At 38.5% G+C, this 27,742-nt stretch overlaps 1 protein-coding gene across 4 annotated transcripts; it reads left to right on the plus strand.

The window, feature by feature from the left end:
* On the plus strand, nt 1–27,731 carry dapk2b (death-associated protein kinase 2b). 4 transcript variants are annotated; one of them, XM_015343712.2, is made up of 10 exons: nt 1–169; nt 1,463–1,610; nt 14,516–14,737; nt 18,190–18,328; nt 23,046–23,175; nt 23,516–23,564; nt 23,683–23,709; nt 23,828–23,980; nt 24,183–24,228; nt 25,209–27,731. In XM_015343712.2, the coding sequence occupies exons 2-10, from the start codon at nt 1,534–1,536 to the stop codon at nt 25,860–25,862; spliced, it is 1,497 nt and encodes a 498-aa protein (XP_015199198.1). In that variant the 5' UTR covers nt 1–169; nt 1,463–1,533; the 3' UTR covers nt 25,863–27,731. The 4 variants fall into 4 exon arrangements, with proteins under 4 accessions (XP_015199198.1, XP_069046827.1, XP_015199199.1 ...); XM_069190726.1 differs by lacking the exon at nt 1–169 and adding an exon at nt 260–362; XM_015343713.2 differs by lacking the exon at nt 1–169 and adding an exon at nt 448–581.
* Nucleotides 27,732–27,742: the final 11 nt, after the last annotated feature.

Consider the following 27,742-nt stretch of genomic DNA (forward strand, 5'->3'; position numbering starts at 1 on the left):
AGACAACAGAGGGCGTCTCTCCTGCAGACTGGAGCTGACACCTTGTGGACGCTCAGCGCTCCGGGTGTGAGGAGGGCGCAGCTGGTCCGGCGACTTCTGACACTTCAGCACAGCCAGAGGACGAGGTGGAGAGACCGGCGCTGTTTGGCAAGATCTACAGTATCAACCGGTAAGCGCTATAGACAACTGCTGTACAGCCTTGAGCTCTTTACCTACACTAACACTAACGTTTTGATCATAACGGTTTACAATAATTTTAAAAAATGTCCAAATGAATTATGAAAGTAGAACCGTGTTCTTTTTTTTTGGGTTGGGGGGGGGGGAGATTACCTCATCTTTTGAAGTGTCTGCTGTCTCAACAGGTGAGATATTCGACAGGCAAATTTCAGTGTCGACGTCACGCGTTTATTTTTCGCTCTTAATATATCGACTGTAGGCTGGGCAGTCTTCAAATGAAAACAGTCCATAACAGCCTAAGGTTGTGTCGTTCTGCTGCTGGTCATAGTTTTTGCCTTGGTAAAAAAAAAAACAGCATAAGGCAATCGGAGTGAGACGTGGTTTTCTTGAAGTTGTGAAGGAAGGTACTGAAAGTCAGCATTGTCAGTGCGAGTAGAAAGGGACTGAGCAATTTACTGGGTACTATAGCTCTCATATTAAACTTGGATATTGGCTGTTTTTTTTTTTCGTTTAAGGCAGTGTTAATAGAGACAAAACCATGTACACATAGTACATCAACACTTTCCTAGCAAGACGGTTCTGCTAGAGCACCTTAACAGCGCTGCCCGGTGGTTAAAAGAATTTTGTGTACAGCATGGTGATGTTTTAAGGTATAGTAACAATGCATTAATTTAACTTACAAGGCGAAGCATTTTGCATTACTCTTTTTTGTAATTAAAAAGCTGTCACACGACAGCAAAGAGTGGAGTACGTATACTGTACGTACAGTACTCCGTGGATACGTGGAGTGATCGCTGTGTTCAAACACTAATCGTTCAGCCTGAGGAAGTACTGCACTGCAATTCATTTATGTTTTGTGAAGTTGAACTCCGTATCCTATTGGACTACAGTCCTTTTTTCGTTATTTTGTTCTCTTTGGTGAACGTGCACAAAACGAAAAATGAACGGCAACTTTTTATGTTTGGGTAGAAATAATCGTGAAATACATACCGTTAGACCTACAGTAATTCTTACCCATTCGGAATCCTAATAACTAACAGCATTTGTTGTTGTTTTTTCATTTATTTTATGATGTCGACATACAGTACATATCCGTTCTCCACATTTTCAAAATGACCTCCGGTTACAAATTCTGCATTCACTGCTACACCTTCTGTTTGCCTAATCCAGGAATGTGCGGCCACATGTTGGAACCTGTGCAAAGAAGTATTTTGCCAGAATGCTCTCCCGAGTTAAAACCGGAACCAGCTGCAGGTTCTCTTAAAAGCTGACATTGTCTCCGCAGGGTTGGACTTGTGTGTGATGGGAGAAAGATTTCTTAGCCATTCAAGATCGCAAGGTAATCAGTAGCCTTAAATGAAGACATCGGGAATGGCTGTATTCAAGCAACAAAAAGTGGAGGAGTTTTATGAAATCGGCGAAGAGCTTGGAAGGTAAGTGTAATGTATACTCGCATCTCACTAAGCTAGGGTAAAGCCATGTGATGAAGTGTACTGTATAAATATTGTTCTCCATGATGTTAGTCCAACACAGTTTATGTAGTTTGGCTAACCACATCCCTACGGAACACTGTGTTTTCTGTTTGGGGTAACTCATGCCATTGGTCTGCTAACACCTACTGACCTGCCCATTAAACTTTTCAGATGTTAGTATCCTTTTTTGGGTTCATCCCTCACATTCGGAAGACATGATATATCTTGCGCAGCCTTTCTTTATAATTGCCAGTGTGAACAATAATCCTGTGACGATTTGCCTGGATTCCTGATTGTGCACTCATGGCTTGTCCATTCAGTCCATTCAGTTTAAACTCCTCCTGGGTCATCTAAATATTTTCAGCTGTATGGTAGCTGCAATACATGAGCTACAGTTTTAGGTTTACGGTTTGTTTTGAGTCAAAGACTGGGGATTGAGTTAGGGTTATGATGAATATTACATTTGAGGTCCAGGTTAGGATTGTGATTGACGATGTCTGAATAGATTATTAGCCACAAAACATCTTGGAGGGTTTTGAAAGCACTCCAGAAAATAAACCCTCTGGTTCTTTAGTGAAGTTTGTCATTAGGAACGTCCATTATCTCCAATTCCAGTCCTTTTCTTTTCAGAATACTGTATACTCTTTTGTTTAGTAGCTTGGCACAGTGAGTGTATTAACGGACAGTGGGCTTTTCCTTAAAATCAGCTATGGTTTGAACCTTCTGCTATTGCCGTCCTGGTTTAAATCAGTATTGGGAATGCTGAGATATGAAACTGTTATACTTACACAAAGCCGTCATTGCCATTCAGTCAGTGATTCTGTGCAGTGTTCAGCAAGAAAGACCTTAAAGATGTATTATATTCAATTTGTGTTGTATTAGATTTTGATGATTTTTATTTAATTACATTGAAAGCAATACCAATACTTTGTCAGTATGTTTGTTGAGTATAGTTTGCTGAAGTAATAGAGATTTCACTGTCCTTTCAGTGAAACAGATTACTGTACAGTACCCTGGCTTGTCCCTCTTCAGAAATATTTGTTGAGTCATTTTTTTTCTAGCAAGTCCAACTCCCCCTAAACCAGCCCCTGCAGACAGGAAAACCCATACTCTCTGAACTCCGTAATGTAAAGTATGTAAACTAGAGTTCAAGGAGAAATTTGAACTGAAGTTAAAAAAATGTTCACTCATCTCTCCAGCACATTGAACTTTGTACACTTGGTACAGAGAGAGCTCACATGCATACATATCATAATCGCAAACAGAGCTGTGGTACTGAAAGCAGTACTTCAATTTTAACACTTTTTTTTTCAATTTAACAATTACTCGTGGTCTAGGGGAATCATGTGCAATAGCGTGAAACGTAATAGTACCTCTCAGAAAACGTGCAGCTTACCTCCGGCTTCCTTTTAAGATAGCCTTTAAAAAGTGAAAATGGCAAATATTTGACACCACCTTTGTGGTGAAGTTTTACTCAGACCATGGTGTGGGGCACCACGCAGGGGGATCCCCACAGTGCAGTCACAGTGGAACCTGTTGACATGTACCGCACACTGGTAGCAGCAGCTCATTAGGACGTGCAGTGATGAACTGCTGCCTGACACAAAAAGGTTTCAGCTCCAACTGAGGGTTTTTCGTGTGTCACTGGAAAGAACTTTGTCATCTAGAGCCAATTATTCATCAAAGTGCAGTCTTAAGTTTTGCCATGTGACGTACAAAATGTACTCCTTCCACAGTGATCCCTGTGGGCAGTTTGAAGATATAGAGGGTTGGAACAGAAGGTTATTTATTATTCTGGTTTTGGAAAGAGCCTTCTTTATCAGCACTCAAAACTTCATAAGGAAATATATCTAAGAAAAGCTGAAACATTACATACAGTATGTAGTACTCAGATCACTACACACACACACTGAGCACTGCATAACAATCATACATACTGTATGTAATGAGACAGCTCCCGGTTTCTTTGTCAGGAATGAAGAATAGAATGCTTTGTCATGTATGATATATACTGCTGGAGGATAAACTTCCACATTCCCACGCCTAGTCACTATTATTAAGTTTCCATAATGGGTAATATGAAGATGTATTTTAAGTATACAGGTACAGGACTGCAAAGTTTTCTTTCTTGAACATCACCAGCTTTGATATTGCACTCATCCTGTTCTGCTCTTGCCAGATAAGAAACACAGAGTGCTACGTCTATTAAATGCAATGTTATTTGTCTATTAAACCCAGGGTGCTATGTGTCTGTTAAACCCAGGGTGCTATGTATCTGTTAAACCCAGGGTGCTATGTGTCTGTTAAACCCAGGGTGCTATGTGTCTGTTAAACCCAGAGTGCTGTGTGTCTGTTAAATATCTGCACTCCCCATGAATCAGCAGTTCACATACAGGGACTCTTGTCAACCTCCATGTACTGTGGGCATAGTAGTGCTGTCTTTCATGGTTATGATGCCGTGAGACATTAACTACAGTGAAAATGGCAGAGTGAGTTTTCTCCGTGTACAGTATGTATGTATAATATTCTTACGGCAAACACACGGCTTGTAAGAGGAAGTAGAAAGTGATGTCATTCTCCGATATTAGTCAGAACGCTTACACAGACTGTGGCACGAAGGGAGTGAGCCTCTTTAGAAAAATGGTCGGTAACAAATTCTTTTCACTTGCTTGTCGCCTGCCCCTTTTCAACCCAAAATTGCAGAAGCAGGAATGTTTCTTTTAGGAATGCAAGGGTACTCTCTATAAGACTGAATAAAAAAGAACAAGTAATAGGTTTAATTCATGCTGGAAAGAGACGAGACAAAACACAACGTTTCAGCTGTGGAGGCTTCTTAGGGTTGAGCCTCCTTCTTCTTCACCCAAAGAAGGCTCCACAGCCGAAACGTTGTGTTTTGTCTCTTATCTTTCCAGCATAAATGAAACCTATTACTTGTTCTTTTGCAGACTACGCATGCTGACACAGCTCCCCACCTGAATAAAAAAAGAGTCCAGCACACCATGTCTCACACTGTACATCCCGTACAGATTGTGTTTGTTGCTGTTTCAAATTAGCCCGCCTGAAACGCAACACGGAAACAGAACAGTGTGTATACATCCACCCTCTGGCTCAGGCTGCTTGCTGATGCTCATTTGTGTCATATGCGCTGTCTCTCATGAAATTAAAACCGCCCTTGAAGAGTCCTTGTCACCGTCCGCAAATGGTAACATTGGACGATTTGACAGAAATGAGGAAGTAAAATACATTTGACCCAATATGAAATTCTGGAAGTCTGAATGTTTTTAAATGTAAGCCCAGTGTGCATGCCATAGCGTTTGTATTCCCTGCATGAGAATCTTCTATCTGGCTGATTTGAAAGAGTAGCAGCCTGCTGCTGACAAACATGATGAGAAATGCAGGAAGATCAAAGTCTTTGATATGGAGGAACTATCTTCTGCTAACAAACAGCAGAGCAGGTGGTTTTTAAATAAACCCTGCAACATTTTTGTTCACCTGAATGAAGTTCACATGCCCGTAGAATGAAGATGATCTGTTTGCCTTACAATCGACAGAAGTCATTTAGTGCTTAAAAAAGTAAAACAAAAGTTAAAAAATTCAACAGGTGTCAGATATCCCTGTGGTCCAGGCCTGCAACAATCTTGCTCTGGGATATTGCAGATATGTGTGATGTATTTATAGCACAGGAGTAGCGGACTGAGCACCAGAATGTAATGAGAAAAACTTGGGGGTTATTTTGCCCATTGCTGGTAACTGGATAGAAAATGGATTTTGGGTTAATTTTCTCTGCTTTATGGGCCTGGTTCTCCTTGGGTGCACTTGATCTTTACTTCCAACCCCCAAACAACACATAAAACTGTTATTATACACAGTAACTACTGTATCTCTTCTGAAAAGTATTTTTACTTTCTTTACATTTGGGAGTTGTTAGAGGGAAGCAGGGAGTGATGTTCGTGGTAGAGGTATGCAATCTGTTTGATGGATTGCACCAATTTGCCAACAGCTTTTGTGCCAATAACATTTTTATGTTCACCTTAGAAATCACAGAAATGTCATTTATTCACATTTATTCATTTATCTCATTTAGTCTGTCCTTCTAATACATACTTACAATACACCTCACACTTAGTTAAAAGTAGCTATACAATATCTCTCACTCAGGGATGGAGGACTTGAGATTAACTTCATGTTTTAACTTTATAATTCTATATAGATTAACTTTATAATTTTTCAGTGTGTTTCTAAGTGGATGTTTCATGATGCTGCAGAATGCATTAGTACAGATACCTTCCCTTATACAGGAGCAATGCTAAAAGATACTAGAGTATATTTTGTGTCTCAGGAGGCTACACGAGACTGAGATTTTTTTGAATGAGTAGTGGGTTATTATATGGAGATGCGATGATTTTATTTACATATGTGTGATCATAAATACAGTCATAATGTACAATCTCATGATCCATACAGAACCGCACTATGGTACAAGTAGTTTGATTTTTTGTTTTGGATAGGTGTTGTCCCTCTAACATGAAAGTGAGGTACTTGGTGGAAGGCACAGTATGGCATTCTAGACAAAGTGCACTTTTAAAAGTCTGCCTCATAAGCTCTGTCATTTTTAAATAAGACTTTAAAAAATCTTTAGAGTTGATTAAACCCTCATGAAGTGAAATGTGATGATTAATGTGGCTTAAACAAATAAACAAGAAATCAGAACCAGAAACCATTAACAGCCCCAGTGTTCCTGTGGAGCAGATGTTAAATAAGATACTTTCATTGAAGCTGGAAAAAAACCTGCCAGCCACCCCACCCGTAAGTGCTTCATAATGCTTGTTAAGCTACATTATAAATGGCTATACTTATGGTGCAACAGATAATTTAGCATGTGAAAATGATATCTCAAGGATAGTGTTAGATTTTGTGTTTTAAGTGCACCTATTGAATAGAAAAATATGAAGAAGGTAACAGATCTCAAAGTGAGTATTTCCCCCTCGGCATATAACAGGTCCTTTCAAGGTAAGTTGTGAAAATAAACGTTAATCGCTACAGGCGTCAGCATTTCAAGACTAACAAGATAGACAACTGAAGTCAGGCAGAGGCAGAAACTTCCCAAACAGGCTGTAGCCAATGAGTCAGGCTCATTGGCAGCTACAGTGCAGCGCTCTTCGTGAAGTGCAGTGTACAACTAAATTGTCCCTTCTTTCTTATCAGGGGTGATTTTGGGTTTCCTGTGTTTGTGTTTGGTGTAGAAAATCTTATTGTTCCATAAGTTCCTTTTTTCACTTTATAAGCAGCTGTCAGTTTTCTTTTATTACCGTGTCTTGAAATTATGAAGCATTTTAATTACATATGTCTTGTAACGACATCTGTCTCTCTCCTTCATGTACTGTACATACAGTAAGATAAGAGTTATTTCTCAGTTTCCATACAAAAATAGTGTACTATCCCCGTCATAACCCACTAATGTGAATATTCACTGCAGATACTATTGGTAGAGATTTGGAATAGAGGGCTTATAATGGAGACTTTAGAGGTTCTTTTTTTAATTTTCTACAGATAGGCAGAAAATACAGTTAAAATAGAAAATAGCTCACGGCTGTGTTCTCTGTTTAATAATATTTGGCATCGGGAACTAGAAAACACATGAAGCCTGCATGCTGTGTTCCTCCAGTGGTTTAGCGAAAACAAATCCAGGCATGCTTGATGTGGAGTGCAGATTTCATTATCACAGTCTGGCATTGAATGCAGTGCTGAGCCAGTGGACATGCTTGAATCCCTCCTTCCTTCTGAAGCTTGGAGCTATTTGTCAATCCTCATTAGATCAGACCTACTGTATGGCAACATGAACACACATGTAATACCTACTGTATCTGACTCTCTACATACCTCTCAGCTGTGCTGTTCAAACCTAAAGATGACACAGAGAAAGTGACCTGTCACAGCATGAATTGATCTCAAGAATCAGACATATTGTACAGTACACAGATGAGGGAAAACTAATGTTATTTGTGGAGTGCTAGAGGTTCTGAATTCTAACCAAGGCTAGAATTAGAATGTACTCTGTCTTGGTTAGAGTACATTAAGATTACTAGACTGCTGGGGAATCATTAAAAAGAAAAGTTTGTTAAAGGAGTTCATCTAGCCCTGCACTGTTTAACCAACACCACTTGCTACACATAATAGAGCTCAAATGCTTGTTATACTTGAGCTCTTTCCCCCTCATTTGGTCTTGAACAATCTCTGGGATATTTTTGACTCAGAATAACAAGGTAGAATTAGGTACAAGGTAACAAGGTTAACAAGGTACAAATGTGCAAAACAGATTTTGGGAAGAATAAACTTGAAGGTTAACAAGTTTAAAACTGAATGAAGGGAATCACTCGTGGCACTGTTCTGAGTTTTGGGGGGTTTCTGTTGGAGGGTTTAGAACAAGCTGGTAACATTTGCATTACAGACAAACAACCCACAGACTAACATAGTGTTTCCTCTGGGACTGTGGGAATCCCCGCCTTCTATTTCCAGGTGGGGTTTTCTGCCTGTCAGCTGTGCGAAAATATTTAAACATTGAATTAGAAAAGGTGTCACTTGTATGAAGTTAAAATAAAGAATGGCATGTAACTAATTTTGAGAATCGTAACTACCCATTTTATTTTTGGTGGGTTTGTGCTCATATTCATTTGTCAACAAATTGGAAGTTTTAAAACCTCACCATTCACCATCGTCACAGTAAACCTAATTTTACTAGGCAGATAATCTCATGTGAACTTTTGTTTTTAAACATTCCCCTTAACAAAAACATATTTAGCTGTTTTCCAGGCTATGCTTTACTGTTATTCATGGTGAACATGAGTCTGCTGTATTCATGCAAAAAGTCATAACCAGAATATAAAGATGGAACTTCTACAAGTTCTCATATCAAGTACAATATTGGCTGATTGGTCAGGTAATGTAGGCTTGAGTGTTCATCTCATTTTCAAAGTTAGTGTACTTCTTGTTTAACATTTCAGTTGTAACTTTTTGCATCAGTCTTTTTTATAGATTTGTTAGAAAAAATAATGAATTATTCATAATTGCATTTCATCCACATTTAGAAAGTAGTTTCTAAATAATAGCCTTCTCAGGTCCCATTACCATGGTCCGTTTGTGTGGCACACGTGTCTTGAATTTGATCGTCCTGTTTCCAGAGAACTACTGTATAACGTCGGACTTGGCTGGGTTCTGCAGGATTGTCCATTTTCAAATCCCTTGCAGCGTGAACAAATGGTGAGGGTTAGAGAGCCTATAAGCAGGCCCTACTGAGAACAGGGGACTGCTGGAATCCACTGCGATGACCAATGCTGTCAAGGGACTGAATTAATCTAACACCCCCTCAATTAAATGCTGGAGAACCAACAGGTGGACTTACAGTAGTAGGCTGGCTGCAGCTATTATTAACCCACTGCCCAAAGACTTGCTGATTGCATAGGTTCATGCAGTTATCAGGAAGGCTATGAAAGATTCTTTTCCCTCTACAGATTTATAGGAAAGAAAAATCTGTCCTCTATTTTCTCCTCTCAAACTCTACTTGTCCAGAGATACCATACCTGTGAGTTATTTATAACAGAACAGGTGACAAACTTTACTTTTCAGTTCTAAGCTTATGTTTAATTTTAGTAGTTTTATTGTATTCATCTCAGCTCTGCCTCCTTCTAATAGCTTGCCTTTGATTTTAATTTCTCTGCAAATGTTATTGGTCAGCAGATTTTTGCTAGTTGATACGACACTTTTCATTTCTGAATATTCTAGATCAGATAGGCTCTATGTGGTGAAATAGCTATTTGTCATTATACATGTAGGTTTTTACACTTATGGTTAGAAACTGAAGACATGGTTTGACAGGCTAAACTTCCTGACACTGTTTTTACACAAGCCACAGTCAACATATTTAAGAAATGCTTTAGCAGTGGCTGCAAATGTAATACAGACTGAAGCATCATATTAGAAAACATTTCAAGCTTTTAAACAGTCATGTGACTGGCATGTTGTAACACATGCATATATTTTCTCTTGTGTGAGACTCAGATACTTTCTGTTAAGATACTGTATACTATTCCAGGTCTCTTAAACATTTAGATTATGTGACATTTTAAGAAAACAAAGACTCAGTAGTTTCAGTAGTGGATTCAAATGAATACAAATCCTATGCTTTTTAATTGCAATGTGGTTTTTAACAGAAACTAACCAGTATTGAGATACAGGAAATGGTATAAGTTTTCACAAGAGTTTTTACATTTAGATTTTACAGTCTGGACTCAAAAGTTGTCAAGAATTTTAATCACATTTGGTACGATTTTAGCTCTGCCTAATTCATCATAAGTTTGAGATTTCGACTCTACATATGCAGACAAACATACATGCAGTACATGCACCCACCTGTGTTCATGAAAACAAAAAGATATAATGATTCTGACATTTTTAACATTTATTTTTTATATCAGTAACCAGAAAAGGCAACAGTGCCAAATAGCCTGCCTCTAATTTTCAGACTCTATGTTCTTAGAAATAATTTCTTATGCTACTTTCCGATTTTCTCATTTATATGTAATTATATGTAGTACAATGACAGAGCAAATCCTAGCGAGTGTTGTCACACGCTATCGTCTTTTTTTGTTGAAAGCTCTTGGAATTATCTGGGTTTTTTTTGTTTAACATCCACTGATGTGCAGAAAGCCTGGAGATGCAGCCACTCTGTCTTTTTGTTAGCCTTTAATAAACGTGTTCCCTCTGGCTATCTCACTTCTGTCTGCAGCCCAGCATTTGAGCTCACTGTTGTGGGGGCAACTGGTGAACATTCCACACATTGCTGCTCAAAGACAGCTTCTATCTTTAGGGTTCCATGTATCTAATCAGGAACTGGTCCGCATGAGGAAGTGGTGTCTAACTTTACTCTCTCGCAGACACAGCAGCACAAAAACAGATGGACTGTAACAACCCAAACCCACCCCCATATCACCTACCCCCCCCATCAGTGACTCCTTTTCATTCTCTTCATGACTGACCTTGTAAGGCTGATGGGAGTGCAGCACAGCTTCAGTCATTTTCTTTTCTTTTCTCCCTGACGCAGGCCAGTCATCGGTAAAGACACAAGACACGTGAGAGGCACAACGATTCCAAATCAAAACTGATTCATCGTCTTCTTAGTTGATTGGATAATCTATTGATTAATTAGTTAATTCGAGTAGACTCCACCAGTTCAAAAGTCGTCCTGCCAAATGTATTACACACATTCACATTTTTAAAATGTATGTTCAATTCAAATAATTATTCCCGAGCCCCTATATAAAGTAGTTTTTTCAGTTGGGTCTAATTGAAATGTGATACATTGTAATTTTGTTTTTATATTGGTGTTTTCTTTCTGTTTAATGTTGCCTGAGACTTGTTCTTTTTCTAAAGCTTCCAGTGTAACCAAATGTTCATCACAGATGTTAGTAACTCTCTGCCTTGCAAGAGAAATCTAGCTGATCTATATCATAATGTAAGCATTAAAAGCCCTCATATGCTTGAAAATAAAAGCAAGATTGGCTGCCTCTATTCCTCTGTAATACTCTATTACTATCTTCTTTCATTTTCTAATTACACTGTGCCAGAAATATTTAAACATGATAGTCTGTAAGAGTTTTAGGACTGGTAGGCATGTCCATGTTGTGTAAATATTGCTTAACAGGGAGATACAAACAATGTTGATAGCTAACAAGCAAGGCCAATAACCAGATGTGAATAGGACCAGATAAAGAGATGCACATTTTAGATCATATATTGCTGGAATAATTCAAATTTCTCTGGTTTCATGATATATGTATGATATATAGTACAACCAGAACTGTAAGGGATTCAGCTCTGAAGAAAAGTATCCTAGGACAGCTCCTTTTTGCATAATATACAAGCAACAGATATCTTTGTCTCTTGAAGTATCCTCTTGAAACCTGCTTTTCATGTATCCATGAACTGGAGATATGCTGTTAGTTTTTTAATTTTTCTGTGTGATTATTGCCAATTCTGTTCAAATGGCACATGTGTAAAAGAGACTGAAAATGTATATGGGTAATTAAGGAACAAGTAATAGGTTTATTCCATGCTGAAAAAAAAAGAAGAAAGAAAACGCAACGTTTCGGCCGAGGAGCCTTCTTCAGGTGTGCAGGTTCAGGTTTTTTCAGCATGGAATAAACCTATTACTTGTTCCTTTGCAGCCTACGCATGCGGACGCAGCTACCCACCTGAACTACTGTGAGTAATTAAGACAGCTTTCTAGGACTTCTTAATATAGGAAGGTAGCATTAATTTTCACCATTTTCTGTCTCTAAAGCTAGTGATCAGCTAAGATAAACCAAACCAGCATGAGATTTATAAGGAACAAGTAATAGGTTTATTCCATGCTGAAAAAAAGAAGAAGAAAGAGAACACAACGTTTCGGCTGTGGAGCCTTCTTCAGGTGTGAGCACCTGAAGAAGGCTCCACAGCCGAAACGTTGTGTTCTCTTTCTTCTTCTTTTTTTCAGCATGGAATAAACCTATTACTTGTTCCTTTGCAGCCTACGCATGCTGACGCAGCTACCCACCTGAGATTTATAAGACCTTTCTACTTAAAAGCTTACATCTGCCACTGCCTAGAAAATGTTTTCCAGCTTGGTGAGAATTTTAACAAAAGAATATGGTCTTCTTTTTAGATGGAAACATTAAGATAGCGGTCATGCATTGTGTACACTTCCTACACCATTCCTACATTTTCTGTGGGGACAGTGTGAAAAGAGGTACTGTATAACTGCCCATTCAGTTCAGTTAGAACAGTAAAAATATTAGAGTAAACGTGAAAGAATTTCAAAGATGATGTTTAATCAGACTGTTGCAATGCACTTGAATCTTGCCCTTTTGAGGGTATATAGATTCTTCTCGCTCAGATGTTGCACACATGGGGATTTTGTTACCTCATTCTCGGTCTGGACTCTACAATTAAGGTCTTAAGTATTCCGCAGGAACCTCCCTAAGGCAACTTTTACTCTTCTATTTCCATTTCTTTGTACATTCTGCTCAGCGACTAATCTTGTGGAACAATGATATGATAGAAGGTCTGTTCAACTCACCACAGTGTTGAAAGCACTAAATGAACATGATGAGGTAGCCTCACACTTTTAGATCTTTGTCAGCCTTGTCGATTACGAGGGGCTGTATCAAGCATCTGTTGGGTTAATGCATTTCCTTTGGGATACATGCTAAAGCATTCCAGAGCATTCACTTTCCCTGTCTCTGACCAGAGGGATTGGCCAGCTTGTCATTTAGCAGAACACAGTCACGATATGATACTGTAAGTCGCTTCAGGTTTCTCCAGAAATGAAGACTTACAGTAATGGCAGCTTAAATCTCTTTCTACAGATGTACAAAATGTAAAGAAGTTAAAAAAGCCATAAACTTGTATTTTGTATTTCTTTTTACTTTGTTTCTTTGATTATGCTATCACAGTGACTTCGCCATGTTCGTGTCTGCACTCAGCCCAAAAGTCACAGACCAGAAGGCAATAATAATAATATACAGCAAACATTGTGTAGACAACAAATAATAATAAATCACTATTATAAATTGTAAAATGAATGCTTTCATTTCAGGGTAGTAACTTCATTGCACAATTCAGGCTCAATTAGATTGTTATTCATTTGGTTGAATTTGGCTCGATGTTTAAGTCCCTTGCTGTATGTAACACCTTTCCTTTAATGGTTTTGTAGTGCTGGTACATTGATATAAATTTCCTTTTGGTTCAGGTCACCTTGCCAGAAAGGCTAATTAGTTCACTTTTAACGACTTGCATCCTGAGTCAGTGAATTAACAAGAAATTCTGTGAAGGTCAGTACTGGGCATGTGTCTGTTTCCCACACAGCAGCCCACCTGTGATGTCAGTCAATTCTCAAGAGCTTCATGTGCTGCCCTTAGCTTCCTGTGTGGGTGTAACCCTCTGTGATGCTCTGGAATCAATGCGAAATGTTTCTGACCTTTTCGAACTGTTTCCCATTGCCCCGTTGAGAACCAGCCACTTGATATAATTGATTGAGTCGGCAAATTCAAAGCTGGTATTCCTGCACTGCAGTCCATGGGGAACATGGATGTGACCCTGTAAACACCAAATGCTACATCTATCAGTTTGAGTCATGTATAGTATGTGTCTTTCATGTCTTAGTCTAGAAAGTGAATGGCAAAAAATAGGTTTTAAGCTTTTTCGAATTATGAAATGACAAACTTAAGCAAGTAAAGCTTTGTGGAGAGGACCTAGCATTATAATAATAATAATAATCTGAAGAAAATAGAGTCGTATTGAAATGTAAGAAGTTAATTGTATTGACTTTGCTCTCTGGTGATATATAATTGAACACAAAAGTACTTCATTCACTGTTTCCCGAAGGCAGGGCACTGTTGTTATCAAACTTACTGACTTTCTAGTGGTGAAACCCATATACCAGTAATACAAAGAACCTAATAATATAGTGAAACTCAATCTGTCCCAGTGCCTGTAGACTGCTCTGGTTAACTCTACAATATTATCCTTTGCCTCACTTTGTTATTCGTTTGTGATCTGGTGTCAGATGCCAAAATGTTGCTGTTTTTTTGCCTGTACGGCAAGTGTTGTGCTTCTGTTAGGGTGTTTCTGGAACATGATTCGGTCGCCGGGTGAATTCACCGGTTCGCTCGGTTGTTCGTTGTCAGTGGCCAGGCCTGGAGTCGCCCTCTCCTTGGTGAAAGCCCAGTGTTGTTAAAGGCGCTGTCGAGGCTGGGCCGTGGGGCTGGCGGCCGGCCAGCGAGGAGAGCGAGGCCAGGCGCTCACCTGTGTGCGGCGGTTCTGTCCCCCACCAGCGGCCAGTTCGCCATCGTGAGGCGCTGCAGGGAGAAGAGCACGGGGCAGGAGTACGCGGCCAAGTTCATCAAGAAGCGGCAGAGCCGGGCCAGCCGGCGCGGGGTGAGGCGCGAGGAGATCGAGCGGGAGGTCGGCATCCTCCAGCACCTCCAGCACCCCAACATCGTGACCCTGCACGACGTGTTCGAGAACCGCACCGACGTGGTGCTCATCCTGGAGCTGTGAGTAGCAGGAGGATTTCCTGTCCGTCATCCTGGAGAGGTGGTGTGTGTGTGTGTGTGTGTGGGGGGGGTTACAGAACAAAAGGCACAAGGACAGGAAAGGCTTGATTGCAACAACACCATCTTGAAATTGAAACTCCTTCCTTGGCACATTTTTAGAAGATTATTGTTACAGCAGTATTGTTTCTGGGAATCAGCCAAATCAGGAAAGCTTTTTTCAAAGACACATTCCTCTGTATATATTCCTCAGCCAAAGAAACACTCTACGCATGCACTGTATTCTGAGGGTTTATTTTTGTAGTAATCCATAATACTATATACCTAACACATCTCAGTCATTTACATGCACACTGTATTCAGCTTCCATTTAAATTTAAAGCTCGCCCTTAATCCCCGAGCACCTTAAGCCTAGACAAAGCCATGGAAATAAATCATAGATACAATAGTATCTATGTACAGCCTTCTTTTGCAAGGAAAACATTGCACTGATGCCGCATGGACTTAAGAGATCGTAATTTACAACGGTGTTATGCTCTGTTTAGTCCCAGCCAGACTCTGCTAGGGTTTGCAGTTTCCTTCGAAGAGCACAGACCTGTCAACCACTGATACTCGACTGGGATTTAAATCGGAGGATATGGCAGGCCAGGAGTCTGGAAAATCAATGTCTGCACTTCTGAGAACAGCCCTTGTCCTACTGAACTGTGAGGTGGAGATTCTTGAGTGGTGAAAGTCCTATGCTGATGCAACAAGGAAACCACAATTAAGGTCTTAGTGCAGTATTGTAATTAATGTGCACACTTTTGTGCAATCTGGAAGTGATTCCAAAGATGTGTTACTCTGCTGAATCCTGGCCAGATGTAATAGCTCACTCTGACCAGTCATGGGCACGTCAAGGTCAGACTGATCGATGACAACTATCGTGATGCCACGATACAAATAAGCATTTCCTTTATCTTGTTTTCCTGATATACTTCTAGTGAAAAGGTAGCTTCGAATTTAAGCAAACTCGGATGCCTGAAGAAAATGTAATTGCCTATTTATTGACCTACAGATGTGTGCAAGCTCAGCATATTGTGAATCACATGATTTATTATCGCATCCCACTGGCCTATTCCTCTGCCAGCACCTGTTTTTCTGGCAGAGCAGGATGATACATGCAGTCTTAAATATAGTTTTGTTTCCACTGTTTTATGCTGTTACATGAGTCCAAAATATTTTTATGTTTTGTATATGGCTGCCAAGGTCTAGAATAGAATAGTGGATAAGTCTCTGGTTTCATAACTGACAGGTTGTGGGTTCATGAGCAAACACTGCTGTTGTACCTTGGGTGAGATTAGGTTGGGTCCAGTCCACCCAGTAGTGTAAGTGGGGACCAGCATTGCTGGGGTAATCCCTGTGAGAGAAGGGAGTTGCATACTCACCATGCTCTGGTGACTAGGATGAGCTCTGGCCTTGATAGATCACTGTGTCCTGGTGTGACCTTTTACTTTACCAGACCTTATATGTGCCAGAACAGTCAGTACTTCTACAAGATATCAGAAATCTGTTCTACGGCAGATCATATGGATCGTATATATTTATACAGTAGATGAAGACATCCCTCACTTAAGACAACAGAAACATACAGTAGTTGTATCCTAAATGATATGAGGTAATTTACAGATCTTTCCAAAGATTTCACATTTTCAAGACAAGATTTTATGTGCTAGTCTAAATATGTCAAGTATTAACAATAAACCTTGTATTTTTTAGACTGACAGATTGCATACATCGTGTACTTGAGCTGGAAACTTTATGACGTTTCCTTACTTGTTTTTAGCTGTTAAGGCTGAGTTTTCTTGTCTGAAGAAATCACAGCACAACATGTGTGACTTGACTTTACTCTAGTCATATGATGTCTGATGCTAGACAATATTTCATTTTGTTACTACTTTCAACTTTAATTAGAACATAAAAAATGTCAATGTACAAAATAGAGAGGAACTCTGAACTATTTTATAAGACAAAACATTTGTTCATTCTTATTTTTATAGAAAGGAAGTTGACCTGTGTGACTGTTGACTATGGGTGTTCTTTCAGGAGAAGGTTTCAAAGAATGTTACAGCTCTCTGTCTCTTGGTTCATTTTTAAAACAATGCAGAGCTTGTGTCACCATTACTAACCACTGCTCTCTTTGAGATAAACTGTAATGAGATTTTAAGATACACTTATGTAACACATCAATTACACAGTATTCCTCATGGATCTCCTTTTCTTATTCTAAAACATTGCTTTTAAATACTTTAGAAGGGAACAAAAACTTAAGAGTACAGTATTTAAGGGAAATATATACATTATATAGGTATGCTAGGGTCTGCCAAATATTTATGTGTTCTTTTTCTGGGTCAAAATATTCTGTCAAGTTGTGTGACATTACTTCATAAACATTCCTTCTATGTGTGTCTATATTACAGTATACACGCAAAAGCATAGCTAAATAGAATAAAAAGAGAAATTGAATTAGAAGAAACAACAATAACAATTGGTCTTTATGTATTGAAGTATTGCTTATTTGAATGTGTGTTTGCATTGGAAGTGTGAGATAAACAAACAAAACCCTTTAAATGATTGTGTGATGTTTCTCAGGAAAATTGATAAGATGAATGCTGCTCTGTCTGATATAAGGAAGGTTGTAATGTTCTGTTTAATTGCTCAGTGGGGCATCGTTTTGTCCAGATATTGATATAAAAGCCTAGTGTTTCCATCAACAGGGAATTCATGCTGTTAATTTTTCAAATATTATAATTGGTCTGCAGTGAATAGCACTTCCCACACATTGTTTGTGCTTTGCCTGAACTGTGTGAGAGGACTGAGGCCCTCTCTCACTGTTGTTTCAAGCTGTTACGGTATGTGCAGACGTGCACAGAGATCCAATTATGTACTAATTATGGGGCCTATCTAATCAGGGTGTTTAGTAAATTACCCTGTTTCTCAGGATTGTTGCTTTCTGCAGACACAAGTGGACAGTATGAAATAATTTTCCAAGTATCTAAACAAACGTACAGTAACTTAAGAACAGAGCTTTCTGTTGTTCAGATAAGGTCCATCAATCACCCTTGAAATGTTGCTTGTTTTATTAGTCAAATTAGTCTTTTCAGTGGTGAGAGGACTTACCTTCGCTGTACAATAACATCTGGAAGCAGGTGGAAATACATTGAATTTAAAACCTCATGCTCCCACGTGACAACTAAACCTTTTAAAATTTCAGAAGGATTAAGTTGTCTACTCCACTTGTGCAGTAGACGTTTTTCCACAGAAGAAATTCTTAATTAATTGTCTTCTGAATATGAGGCTGCTAAGAGAAAACGGGAAATTAATACCATTGTCAAAACACTAGACCTGTAGTATCTTCACACATTGTGTATAAAAAGAGAATTTGCCTTAATAGTAACACTGTCAGTCTGTGTTTCTAGGGTATCTGGAGGAGAGCTGTTTGACTTTCTGGCACAGAAGGAGTCTCTAAGTGAAGAAGAGGCAACACAGTTTATAAAACAGATTCTTGATGGAGTCCACTATCTCCACACCAGAAAAATCGCACACTTTGATCTTAAGGTTGGTTGTATACGTTTCTATTTTTTCATTTCTTTCTACATTATTTTTTGGGGTTTTTCTTTCAATGTTATATAGATTATGAAGCAGCTTATCAGTAAGGTAAGGTGTCATGATAGGCACCAGATAGGTATTGAAGCAGAGCCTGGTTCTACCTACCTGCTTTGAGAGAGCAGATTGCATACAGGGCTCATGATTCAAATACTAAAGCCTGATATCTCAACTTACTATAAAATTAATCATTTAATAAGAACAATACAGGTTTATTTAATGCATTTATTTCAAACTTAATAATTCTTCATTTAGCATCGTACTGCAAATAGTTTCAGCAGTATTTGTGAGAAACAGGTTACGTTTCTGAAAAAGGCAGTGGCTTTCAGACATTGCAGAAGTTAATGCCTTTTCAGGAAGTAGAAGAGAAGCAGACAGCGCTGTTGTGGTGATATTAATGTCGTGGTCGAAGTACATGTCCTGTTCAGGCTAGTTGTGTCACAACTTCTTCCATACTTGCATTCGAATCGTGTTAGATTTTAGTTCTAGTAGGTCGCTGCATCAGCATGCATAGGCTGCAAAGGAACATGTTAAAGGTTTATTCCATGCTGAAAAGAGAAGGAAGGAAACACAACGTTTCAGCTGTGGAGCCTTCTTCGGGTACTAAAATGTTACATTTTAAACGTTATGGTATCCTTGCCATTTTGCGTGAGAACTCCAAGCTCTTCACTTGGTCTTAATTGGCTAAAACAAGAGTAAAAGATGGCAAAAACAGCTAAACATGCTGAAGTAAAGAGATGCAGGGGTTGCTCTGATGATTTCAGACGTGCTGTGTGAGTGAAAACGCTGGCGGCTCGGTGCAGTTTAAGAGCCTCTGACTCCAGCGCTGACAGACTGGCCCCGGCCGGCTGCTGTGGTCGCATTGCCTCTAGGGGGGAGGCAGATGGAAAGTGTTGTTCGATTTTGGGAAGTCTCATTTTCACAGCCGCACTAGGGTCAGGAACAGAATGTATTAGCAAGTTCCTAGTTCAGAGGCCAGGCGCTTTGGAGATTTGCTTTCAAGGAGTTACCTATCCAAAGGAAGTGAGAGATGGAGGCTTTGGCCCAAGTAATGTCCACGCCTACAGATAGCAGGGAGATTGAGTGTCTGGCTGGAGTGAGCCCTGCCCGAGATACTATTTACACTGTGTGTGCTCACAGTGCACAGCTCTGAGCTGCCTAACTCAGCAGTACACTGTTTCCCTTCCTGTGTGCTATGAGAGGAAGGCCAGGGGCAGATTGCATCACTGCATTCAGTTCAGTTCTTTAATTGAGCTGGGCTTTGAAATGGTGTCCCAGCTACTTTGGTTAAGACTAAAGCCTCAATGGCAATTTTATTTTTAATTAAGAAGTGCACAGAAGTAGATTGCCAATGACAGCAATAATTTAATTTTTTTTTTGGTATGTACTGCACTTCATGACGATGCCTAAAAATATATTTTGTGTTTCGCTCAAGAAAATATAAAGCCTAATGTTCAGAAAATAAACCAAGAAGCTGAGAGAATTCAATGAGGTTTTGAATGTGTGGTGAAATGCCGGTACATCTCATGAGGGTGTTGTATTTTATGAGATTGGAAATAGACATAATATTGGAAATAATTGAAGAATTATTTTCTGCAAAGTCCTGTAGCAAATGACACTTTAGAATGTCACCCAGTGTAATAGCTGTTGGAACAAACACTGGACTTCTAATATTGGGAATGTATGTAGCCTCGTTTCAGTTTAAAGGTGAATCTTGTACATTTGAAAGAAAGATATGTAAAAATTAGATGTGCCTCACATGGAAATATTTTATGAGAAAATGCGCACAAAAATGGCTGTGGAAATTCCTTGATACATGTCAGCTAGTACTGAAATGAAATACTTCAGAGAAGTATTTTTCAGTTTTTTTTTACCAAGCACAGGATAATTTTCTCATAAGGGGTTAATGTTTTAGTGTGAGCTAGTGTTGGAAGTTAAAATCATACAAAAGGGGAATAACAACTCATAAAGCATTGTGAAGTGTGTTCATGAATAGATTAGTCACCCTGATTACTATGAAGTATTAAAGTGGGTTTTTGTCAGGAATAAGCTAAGTGCAATAAACTATGACAAACTATAAATCCAGTCATAAGAAATAAGAATCAGATGATGGAACAGTTAAGTTTTGATTGGAAAGGCATGCTCTGTGATAGCTGTCATTCTGCAGAGACACACAGTTCATACAGACCAAATAACTGCTGATGAGCAAAGGTTATAGATTCAAGGGAAATGTTTTTTCTAAACACTCTAAAACAGTATATGCCCACTGTATACTGTATGTGGGCAGATACTGTTTTACAGCGGCAATGTAATGGTTTTACTCCACCAGAAATGATATATTGTGAAACAGGCTCAATGCAGAATGCTACGTTATAAGGTGTGATATTTAGATGGATTAAATTCAATTCCATTAGTTTCATTGAATGTGACTGGTTTGCAAAGTATGAATGCAATAAATACAACAATTCATAATTACAAAGATATCTGCAAATAAATGCCACAGTAGCACAAATCAACATGAAATGTCGCCTTTCTTTTTTTCAGCTTCCTGTGCCTGGTGTTCAAACCATTGAAATACTGAAAACAATGTTTAAATTATCTGAAACATTTTAGGCTTTCAAAGATCTATGTGATAGTAAAGACTGGAGTGTACCTTATACCTTTCTCTTTTTGCATACACTACATGAAGCTGCAAATTTTGAAGTTTAACAAGAGGAGGAACATTTTAAAACCACTTCTTCTGTTTTTTTTAAGGAGGCATTGCAAAACAGCATTTAGTGTGTTTCTACAAGTGGCTAAGCCACAGTGAATCTAAACTGACAAATCTAGACGTGAAGACAAGAAGTAGTTATTTAATGAAGGAATACAGACAGGGTCTCCTTACCCTGCTGTTCCTGGAGCAGGAACTGCATTAGTATCTTTTCATACTCTCTGGTTATGCCTTACATAGCAAAAAGCATGTATTTCAGTAGATACCTGAACACAGCACTGCTTGCACTTTACTGAGAGAACTGAAGAATCTTATTTACTGTATAAGCGTGATGTTAATCTTAGAGAACTTCCTCTACATGCCTTTATGGTTTCCTCGTATTTAAGTTTGTGGAAAATTAGAGTCACGGTGTTCTTGAGATGAGAAGAAGTGTTGCTCTCTGTGGCAACCTGTATGTGTAAACATGCAATCTCAAAATCTGTTTAGTGTTAGAAGTCCAACATAGCACAGTTAGATACTGAAAATATATTTCAAAATCATGGTTAATTTTTCTGATGAAACTTTATTTCTCACATTCAATCTCTTGTTGGTCTCTCGTATGAGCCCAAGTAAATTTTGTGCTTCTTGTGGGCAAACGGCAAGCCAAAACAGACTGCTTAAACTACTGTTTCCTCAATTTGAAGGCTTCAGACGATCCACAGAGATAGTATTTATGCTGTATCTCAAACAGAGTCTCTTTGTGTGTGAGTGTAAGCTCTTAAGTTGCCAAGAACAGAAAGTAACAAGATATCAAAAGTCCAGTTCAAAATAACCATGAATTGCATACCTTTCATTTAATAGACCCTGAATTGCCTACTTGTTTAAATTCGTGCAGTATGAACAAGTACTTTTGAGGATAATATAGCAAACACAATGATGTTCCGTTTTTATTAGAAGAAAGATCTTTTTCCTTAAGCTAAACATACCGTATGTGGTACTTCAGAATTCTTTTAAATTGTGTGTTTATCTTCCGGAATCTTTCATATTGCATATTGTGTTAAGTTTTGTAGAGGGTTTATTATGTGTGCTGCTGGTATTGTAGAGTCATCCCTTTGCATATATTTCTTTAAAAACATTGTTACAGATTTTCTGAAGATACATTTTCACTGTTGCCAGCTACAGAATTTTCCACATTAGTGTCCACTGAAATGTAGGTATACTCATCTACATGCACTCACCTCCAACATTTTGCACATGGTTTAGTTTAAATCCAAGAATTGCGACAATTACTTTTGTACTGTATATGTATAATGTTTGAAATAAGCTAAAATAAAATGGCGAGCATAAAAACATCTCCTTCCAAGGCATGCTTTTTATTTTATTTCTGTAAACCCTGACAATATATTTAAAAAGAAATGGGTTTGGAAAGCTGAAAACATACCGAAAGATTAATTTGGAAATCTGGCCCTGGTGTGAGTATACAGTATGTATTAGTTGTGCCCTGCAATGGACGTTTGTCTTGCCTTGTGCCCGTTGCTTGCTGGGATAGTCTCCAGCTCCCCCACAACCTAGTTTTGGATGAAGTTGTTAGAAAATGGATGGATGTTTGGTTTTGGAGAACTAGATTGCAAACTGCAATATTCAGTTGTAATATAAAACAATTTCCGTTTCAGCTGTGTAGCCTTCTTTGGCACCCAAAGAAGGCTCCACAGCCAAAACGTTGTGTTTTCTTTCTTCTCTTTTCAACTTGGAATAAACCTATTACTTGTTCCCCAACTACAATATTGTACAAATTTTAACAAAGTTTCTGTGAGATTTCTGGGAAATCATGATAGCTTAGTACTTTTTTAAATACATTTTATGTCTGAAAGAGGTTAAAATAATAACCTAGTGGCCGAGAAAATATTTTGGATATAAATGTTATGTGTCTACTGCATTTTCATGGGATGAAAAACCTTTTTTCTGTTGTTCTTTTTGTAGCCTGAAAACATTATGCTGCTGGACAAAAACGTTCCTTTACCACGAATCAAATTGATAGACTTTGGCCTTGCTCACAAAATTGAAGATGGAGTGGAGTTTAAAAACATTTTCGGAACTCCAGAATTCGTTGGTAAGATTTCTGAATAATGTAGCTGCATAGCACAATGAATTTGATAGAGCACAGCCACCTACAAGCCTTATAACATAGTGAAAAAATAAAACAGTTAAGGTTAATGTTGGCTAGCATCCCAAAAGCAGAATTTTATCTCAGGGGGCTCTTCAGAATATCAGAGTCTATAATTAGCTGGCATTTTTGAATCAGTTGGTTCAGAGGCTTTTTCTTTCATTGAAATGATAGGTCAGCACAAAGTTGTATTTTAAGTGGAAACAGAACAAAATGTGAATGTTGTTTCAGACTCTTTTCTGTCCAAGCAATGTGTTGTGATTGTGATGGATGCAATTTATTTCAGCTCCAGAGATAGTCAACTATGAGCCTTTGGGACTAGCCGCAGATATGTGGTAAGCCAAAGAGTTTTCTTTATTGACTGTGGTGAGAGACTGGAACTTATTATGCTGACAAAGGAGCCAGATGTTCATTGAAACATTGTATTAATGCATTGTTTTTGTTATTTTGTAGGAGTATTGGGGTCATCACCTACATTCTGTAAGTTTGGAAACTGTGGAACATTTTTGTGGAACAATTTCAACAGTATCGCCAAGAGTTTTCACAAAATGTCTCCTCGTCGGCTAATGTTACTTCCTGTCCCCCTTTCCTTCTCTAGGTTGAGCGGGGCTTCGCCTTTCCTTGGTGAATCGAAACAAGAGACCTTGGCGAATATCTCAGCAATGAACTATGATTTTGATGAAGAGTTTTTCAGTCGCACCAGTGAGCTGGCTAAAAGTTTCATTAGGCAGTTACTAGAGAAAGACACTAGGTAAGCAATAAATACCGTACCAAAGGAGGTTAAGGTTTTGGTAGTTGTTATTAAATGGAAAGCTAAACAAAATATCTGAATATTTTTCATTATTCTTTCTAAGAATTGCTTCCTTCATTTCAGGAATGCTCGTTCTGCAGGTAAAATATGGCTTGTTTTAAGTGATATTTCTCTTAGACTCTTCAATGTGTTTGAATTGCAGGAAAAGACTGACCATTCAAGAAACTTTGAATCATCCTTGGATCAAGGTATCCGTTGTTGTGATTCTTTTAACATTTAACTCTTAATTTAAAGTCCCCCACACCCTCTCATTTTTGTAACACAACGGATCACATTGTATCCAACTAAAGCATGTTAGTACACATCCATGTTTTGTTAAATTCCTCACCAATACTAAAAAAGGTGTTTTGTATTAAGATCTATTAAGTTATTTGTCCGTTCTAAAAATTCAATTCTAAAAAGCAATGAAATGACAAAAAATTAAATTCACTGTAAAACATAATGTATTATTATTATTATTATTATATAGACACTTGAAACTTTGTTTTAAAGCATAATGGAAAAACAAAAAGCTGATAAGTACATCTGAAGTAGTGATTAGGGCTCTGTACTCCCGTAATGGGTTGAAATCCGTGTTGGATCACTGCTCTTGTGTCCTTGAATAAGGAACTTGAATTGTTGCACTAAATGTCCCACTTTAGAAATGGGTACTGTCCAGGTCACCACTGTAAGTACAATTTTCTTTTTAGATTAAATGCTTACATGATTTAAGTAAAGGATTAAATGAAGAGTTTGGAAAATGATTGCCAGTAGAGTGGCTTTAACACATTTTTACATCAAGGTGAAATGCACATTGTAGTTTGAGTTTCTCATTTAGACAGTATCATGGTACACCAGAATTTTCCCAATTGTTCTAAAAGAGATGGATGAGCTATATTGTGATATTTAGAAATCGTACACTAGTACAGTACATATTTTTGAAACAGGGAGCATGTGTTGTGACTTTTGTTTTCACTCTGAACTTAATATTAAAAAACACCAGCATGGACTGATAAAACCGAGGATGCAGATGGGACTCAAGAATGCCGAATGCATTTTTTTTGTATCTCCTGCCTGTGGTTTGGACTAACCCCAGCAGCGCTGTGCACCCGTGTTTGCCTGTTTGCGTGTGAATATACATATATCCAAAAAATCTCACTCACGTAATCCTGCATTCTTCTGTCTGAAGTCCCATGAGAACAAGGAGGAAACTAAAGTTCCTGAAACCAAGAAACCTGAGCGCAGGCAGCTCAAGACGAAGCGCCTGAAAGAGTACACCATCAAGTCTCACTCCAGCATGCCTCCCAACAACACCTATGCCAACTTCGAGCGCTTCGCCAGGGTAGTGGAGGACATATCAGTCATGGAGACCAGCTTCAGTGGCATAGCCGTAGTGCACGACACCCTGCAGGAGGACATAGACGCCCTGATCTCCATCTACAACGAGAAGGAGTCCTGGTACAAGGAGGAAAACGAGAGCGTGAGGCACGAACTGTCCCAGATCCGCTACGAGTTCCGCAAGGTGGAATCCCTGAAGAAGCACCTGCAGGATGACATGAAGATGGTGGACTCCAGCCTGGCCTGCATCAGCGGGAGATACATGGAGAGGAGGTCTCACTTTGAGTCTCTCAGTCGGGAGCTCTCCTCGGAGCTGAAGTGGATCCAGGACGTGACAGGCTCCTTCCAGCTGGGCAACATCAATGGAGGACACTCGAATGGAGATTTCGCTTCTGTCTTCAATAACGATGTGAACGAGGCTTTGAAGGAACTTATTAACGGCTCTTGCACTGGAGATTTGCTATCAACAATAAATTTAGACATTACAGAGTCAAGTCATCAGTGATAAACTGAAAAAAAGGATGTAGTCCCCTATAGTATTATATGATGCATCCTGTTTTACTATAGCAGTTTTGCACATACTAAGTGAATTGGCAGTGTGCTATAAGACAGGCCAAGCTATCTAATGTATTGAGTCAATACCGCACTGAAGAGAATAGGTCTTACAAATAAAAGTAGGATTAATATGGCAAATTCAGGAAGTCCACTAAGCCCTAATTTTTATTTTCAGAATTCTGTAAGCACAGAAGAAAATATTATTAGTTTTATAGCAATGAAAAGATGAACTAATGCAATAACCTATTAAATTCAATGTAGAATTTTTCATCAGGCCTTCGTTAAAAATGTTCAGCTTGTGTTTTCCTTTTTTAATACTTTTTAATAGCTTTTTTTTCTTTTTAGTAAACATGAATACATTTCTTCTAAAACTGAAAGTTTTGTTCCCTAATCTGAATAACATAATAAAATATCATCACTACCTTGAATGTATCTATCCATCCATTTTCAATGTGCAGGTCCTGGGAGGGCTATGGGTATTTTAAACACACCCTCATTCAAATTAAAAGTTGTGCTACAATCCTGAAAGTGACAGTGTGTCTGCACATACAGTAGGTGCCGTAACCTCAGTGTTTCATGCATGCAAATCAAGTGACCCGCATTGTTACTTAATGATGGTAGTAGGTACAAAAAAGTTTTCATAAAAGGGTATTTTCTTTGTTCATTCCAATAATGTTTCCATCACAGTAATACAGAGGTCAGCCAAGCACTTACTGTAATTCCTTAACATTTGATGTGCATGGGAAGTTGCAACATTTACAATGCCAGTATATTAGCTATTTTCTCTCTATTCCAGTTTTGCTTTTAAAAAGTCCTTTGTTTAGGGACACTTGACATTTGTAGCTAAACTACTGCTGATGATCTTTGTGATGATCTTTATTGGAAAAGATAGATTAGTAGAGATGTGCTGTTGCCCCTGTGTTTGCCAGCATAGATGATGCAGAAAGAAAATGTGTGCAGTACTTGTACCCAGATAAATGTAGAGGGTTAATACTATTTGTGAATTTAAATGTTTAAATATTGTAAATGGGAAGTACTGTACCCATCAGCTTTACGAATTGTATATGAAGAAATTGCTCCTATTTCTGGTTTCAAAATACATTATTGCTGAAACAGTTAATGTTCTTTAAAGAAATGTCCTGACTTTATTGGATTTTTTCAGTTTTTTACAATGAATGACAATGGAGGAGTAGCAAAGGTTTCAATTGTTTCTTAATTAGTTGCTGGATTGTTTTCCATTTTTTTAGTGTTGCAATGCTAATGCCTGCTTTCTCCAGCCTGTTTATTAGTTTTATTTGAATATTTGCTATTGTTTGGCTCCTGGTACAAACAGTGAAATCTGTTCCTTGTTAAACAAAATCATTTGTTTGGTCATATCACTTCTTATTTATCTATGTTTTGTAAAACAAACCTAAAGCAACAGCTCTTAACCCTAAAAACCTTATAAAGTGTACTTCAGCTGATTCACGTTGACCAGGTTTTTGAAGTGTTTTTGGAGTACCTAACAATTGTTTTTTCAAGATGTGGGTGTTACTGGTGTTATCTTCCATACCCATAAGGTAAACATCATTCTTCATACACCCTGTCCATGGCAGAAGTGAACATGCCACAAGGCACATGTGACCAGTACATAAGCACATTTAACAGATTAAAGGCAAAGTGCACATGCTGTGATTGCTTTCAGGGTTTATACTGTGGGTGTGGAGAAGTGAGCTTTTCCCTGTGAGATGAGGAGGTTACGCACTGTACACCCTCTCATAGCTAATTCTGTCAAACTTCAGGTTGTGTTAATTAAATACTGAAACCATATGATACAAAATGCTTGTATGT

Source organism: Lepisosteus oculatus, chromosome 5 (assembly GCF_040954835.1).
Source record: "Lepisosteus oculatus isolate fLepOcu1 chromosome 5, fLepOcu1.hap2, whole genome shotgun sequence".
Taxonomy (NCBI): domain Eukaryota; kingdom Metazoa; phylum Chordata; class Actinopteri; order Semionotiformes; family Lepisosteidae; genus Lepisosteus; species Lepisosteus oculatus.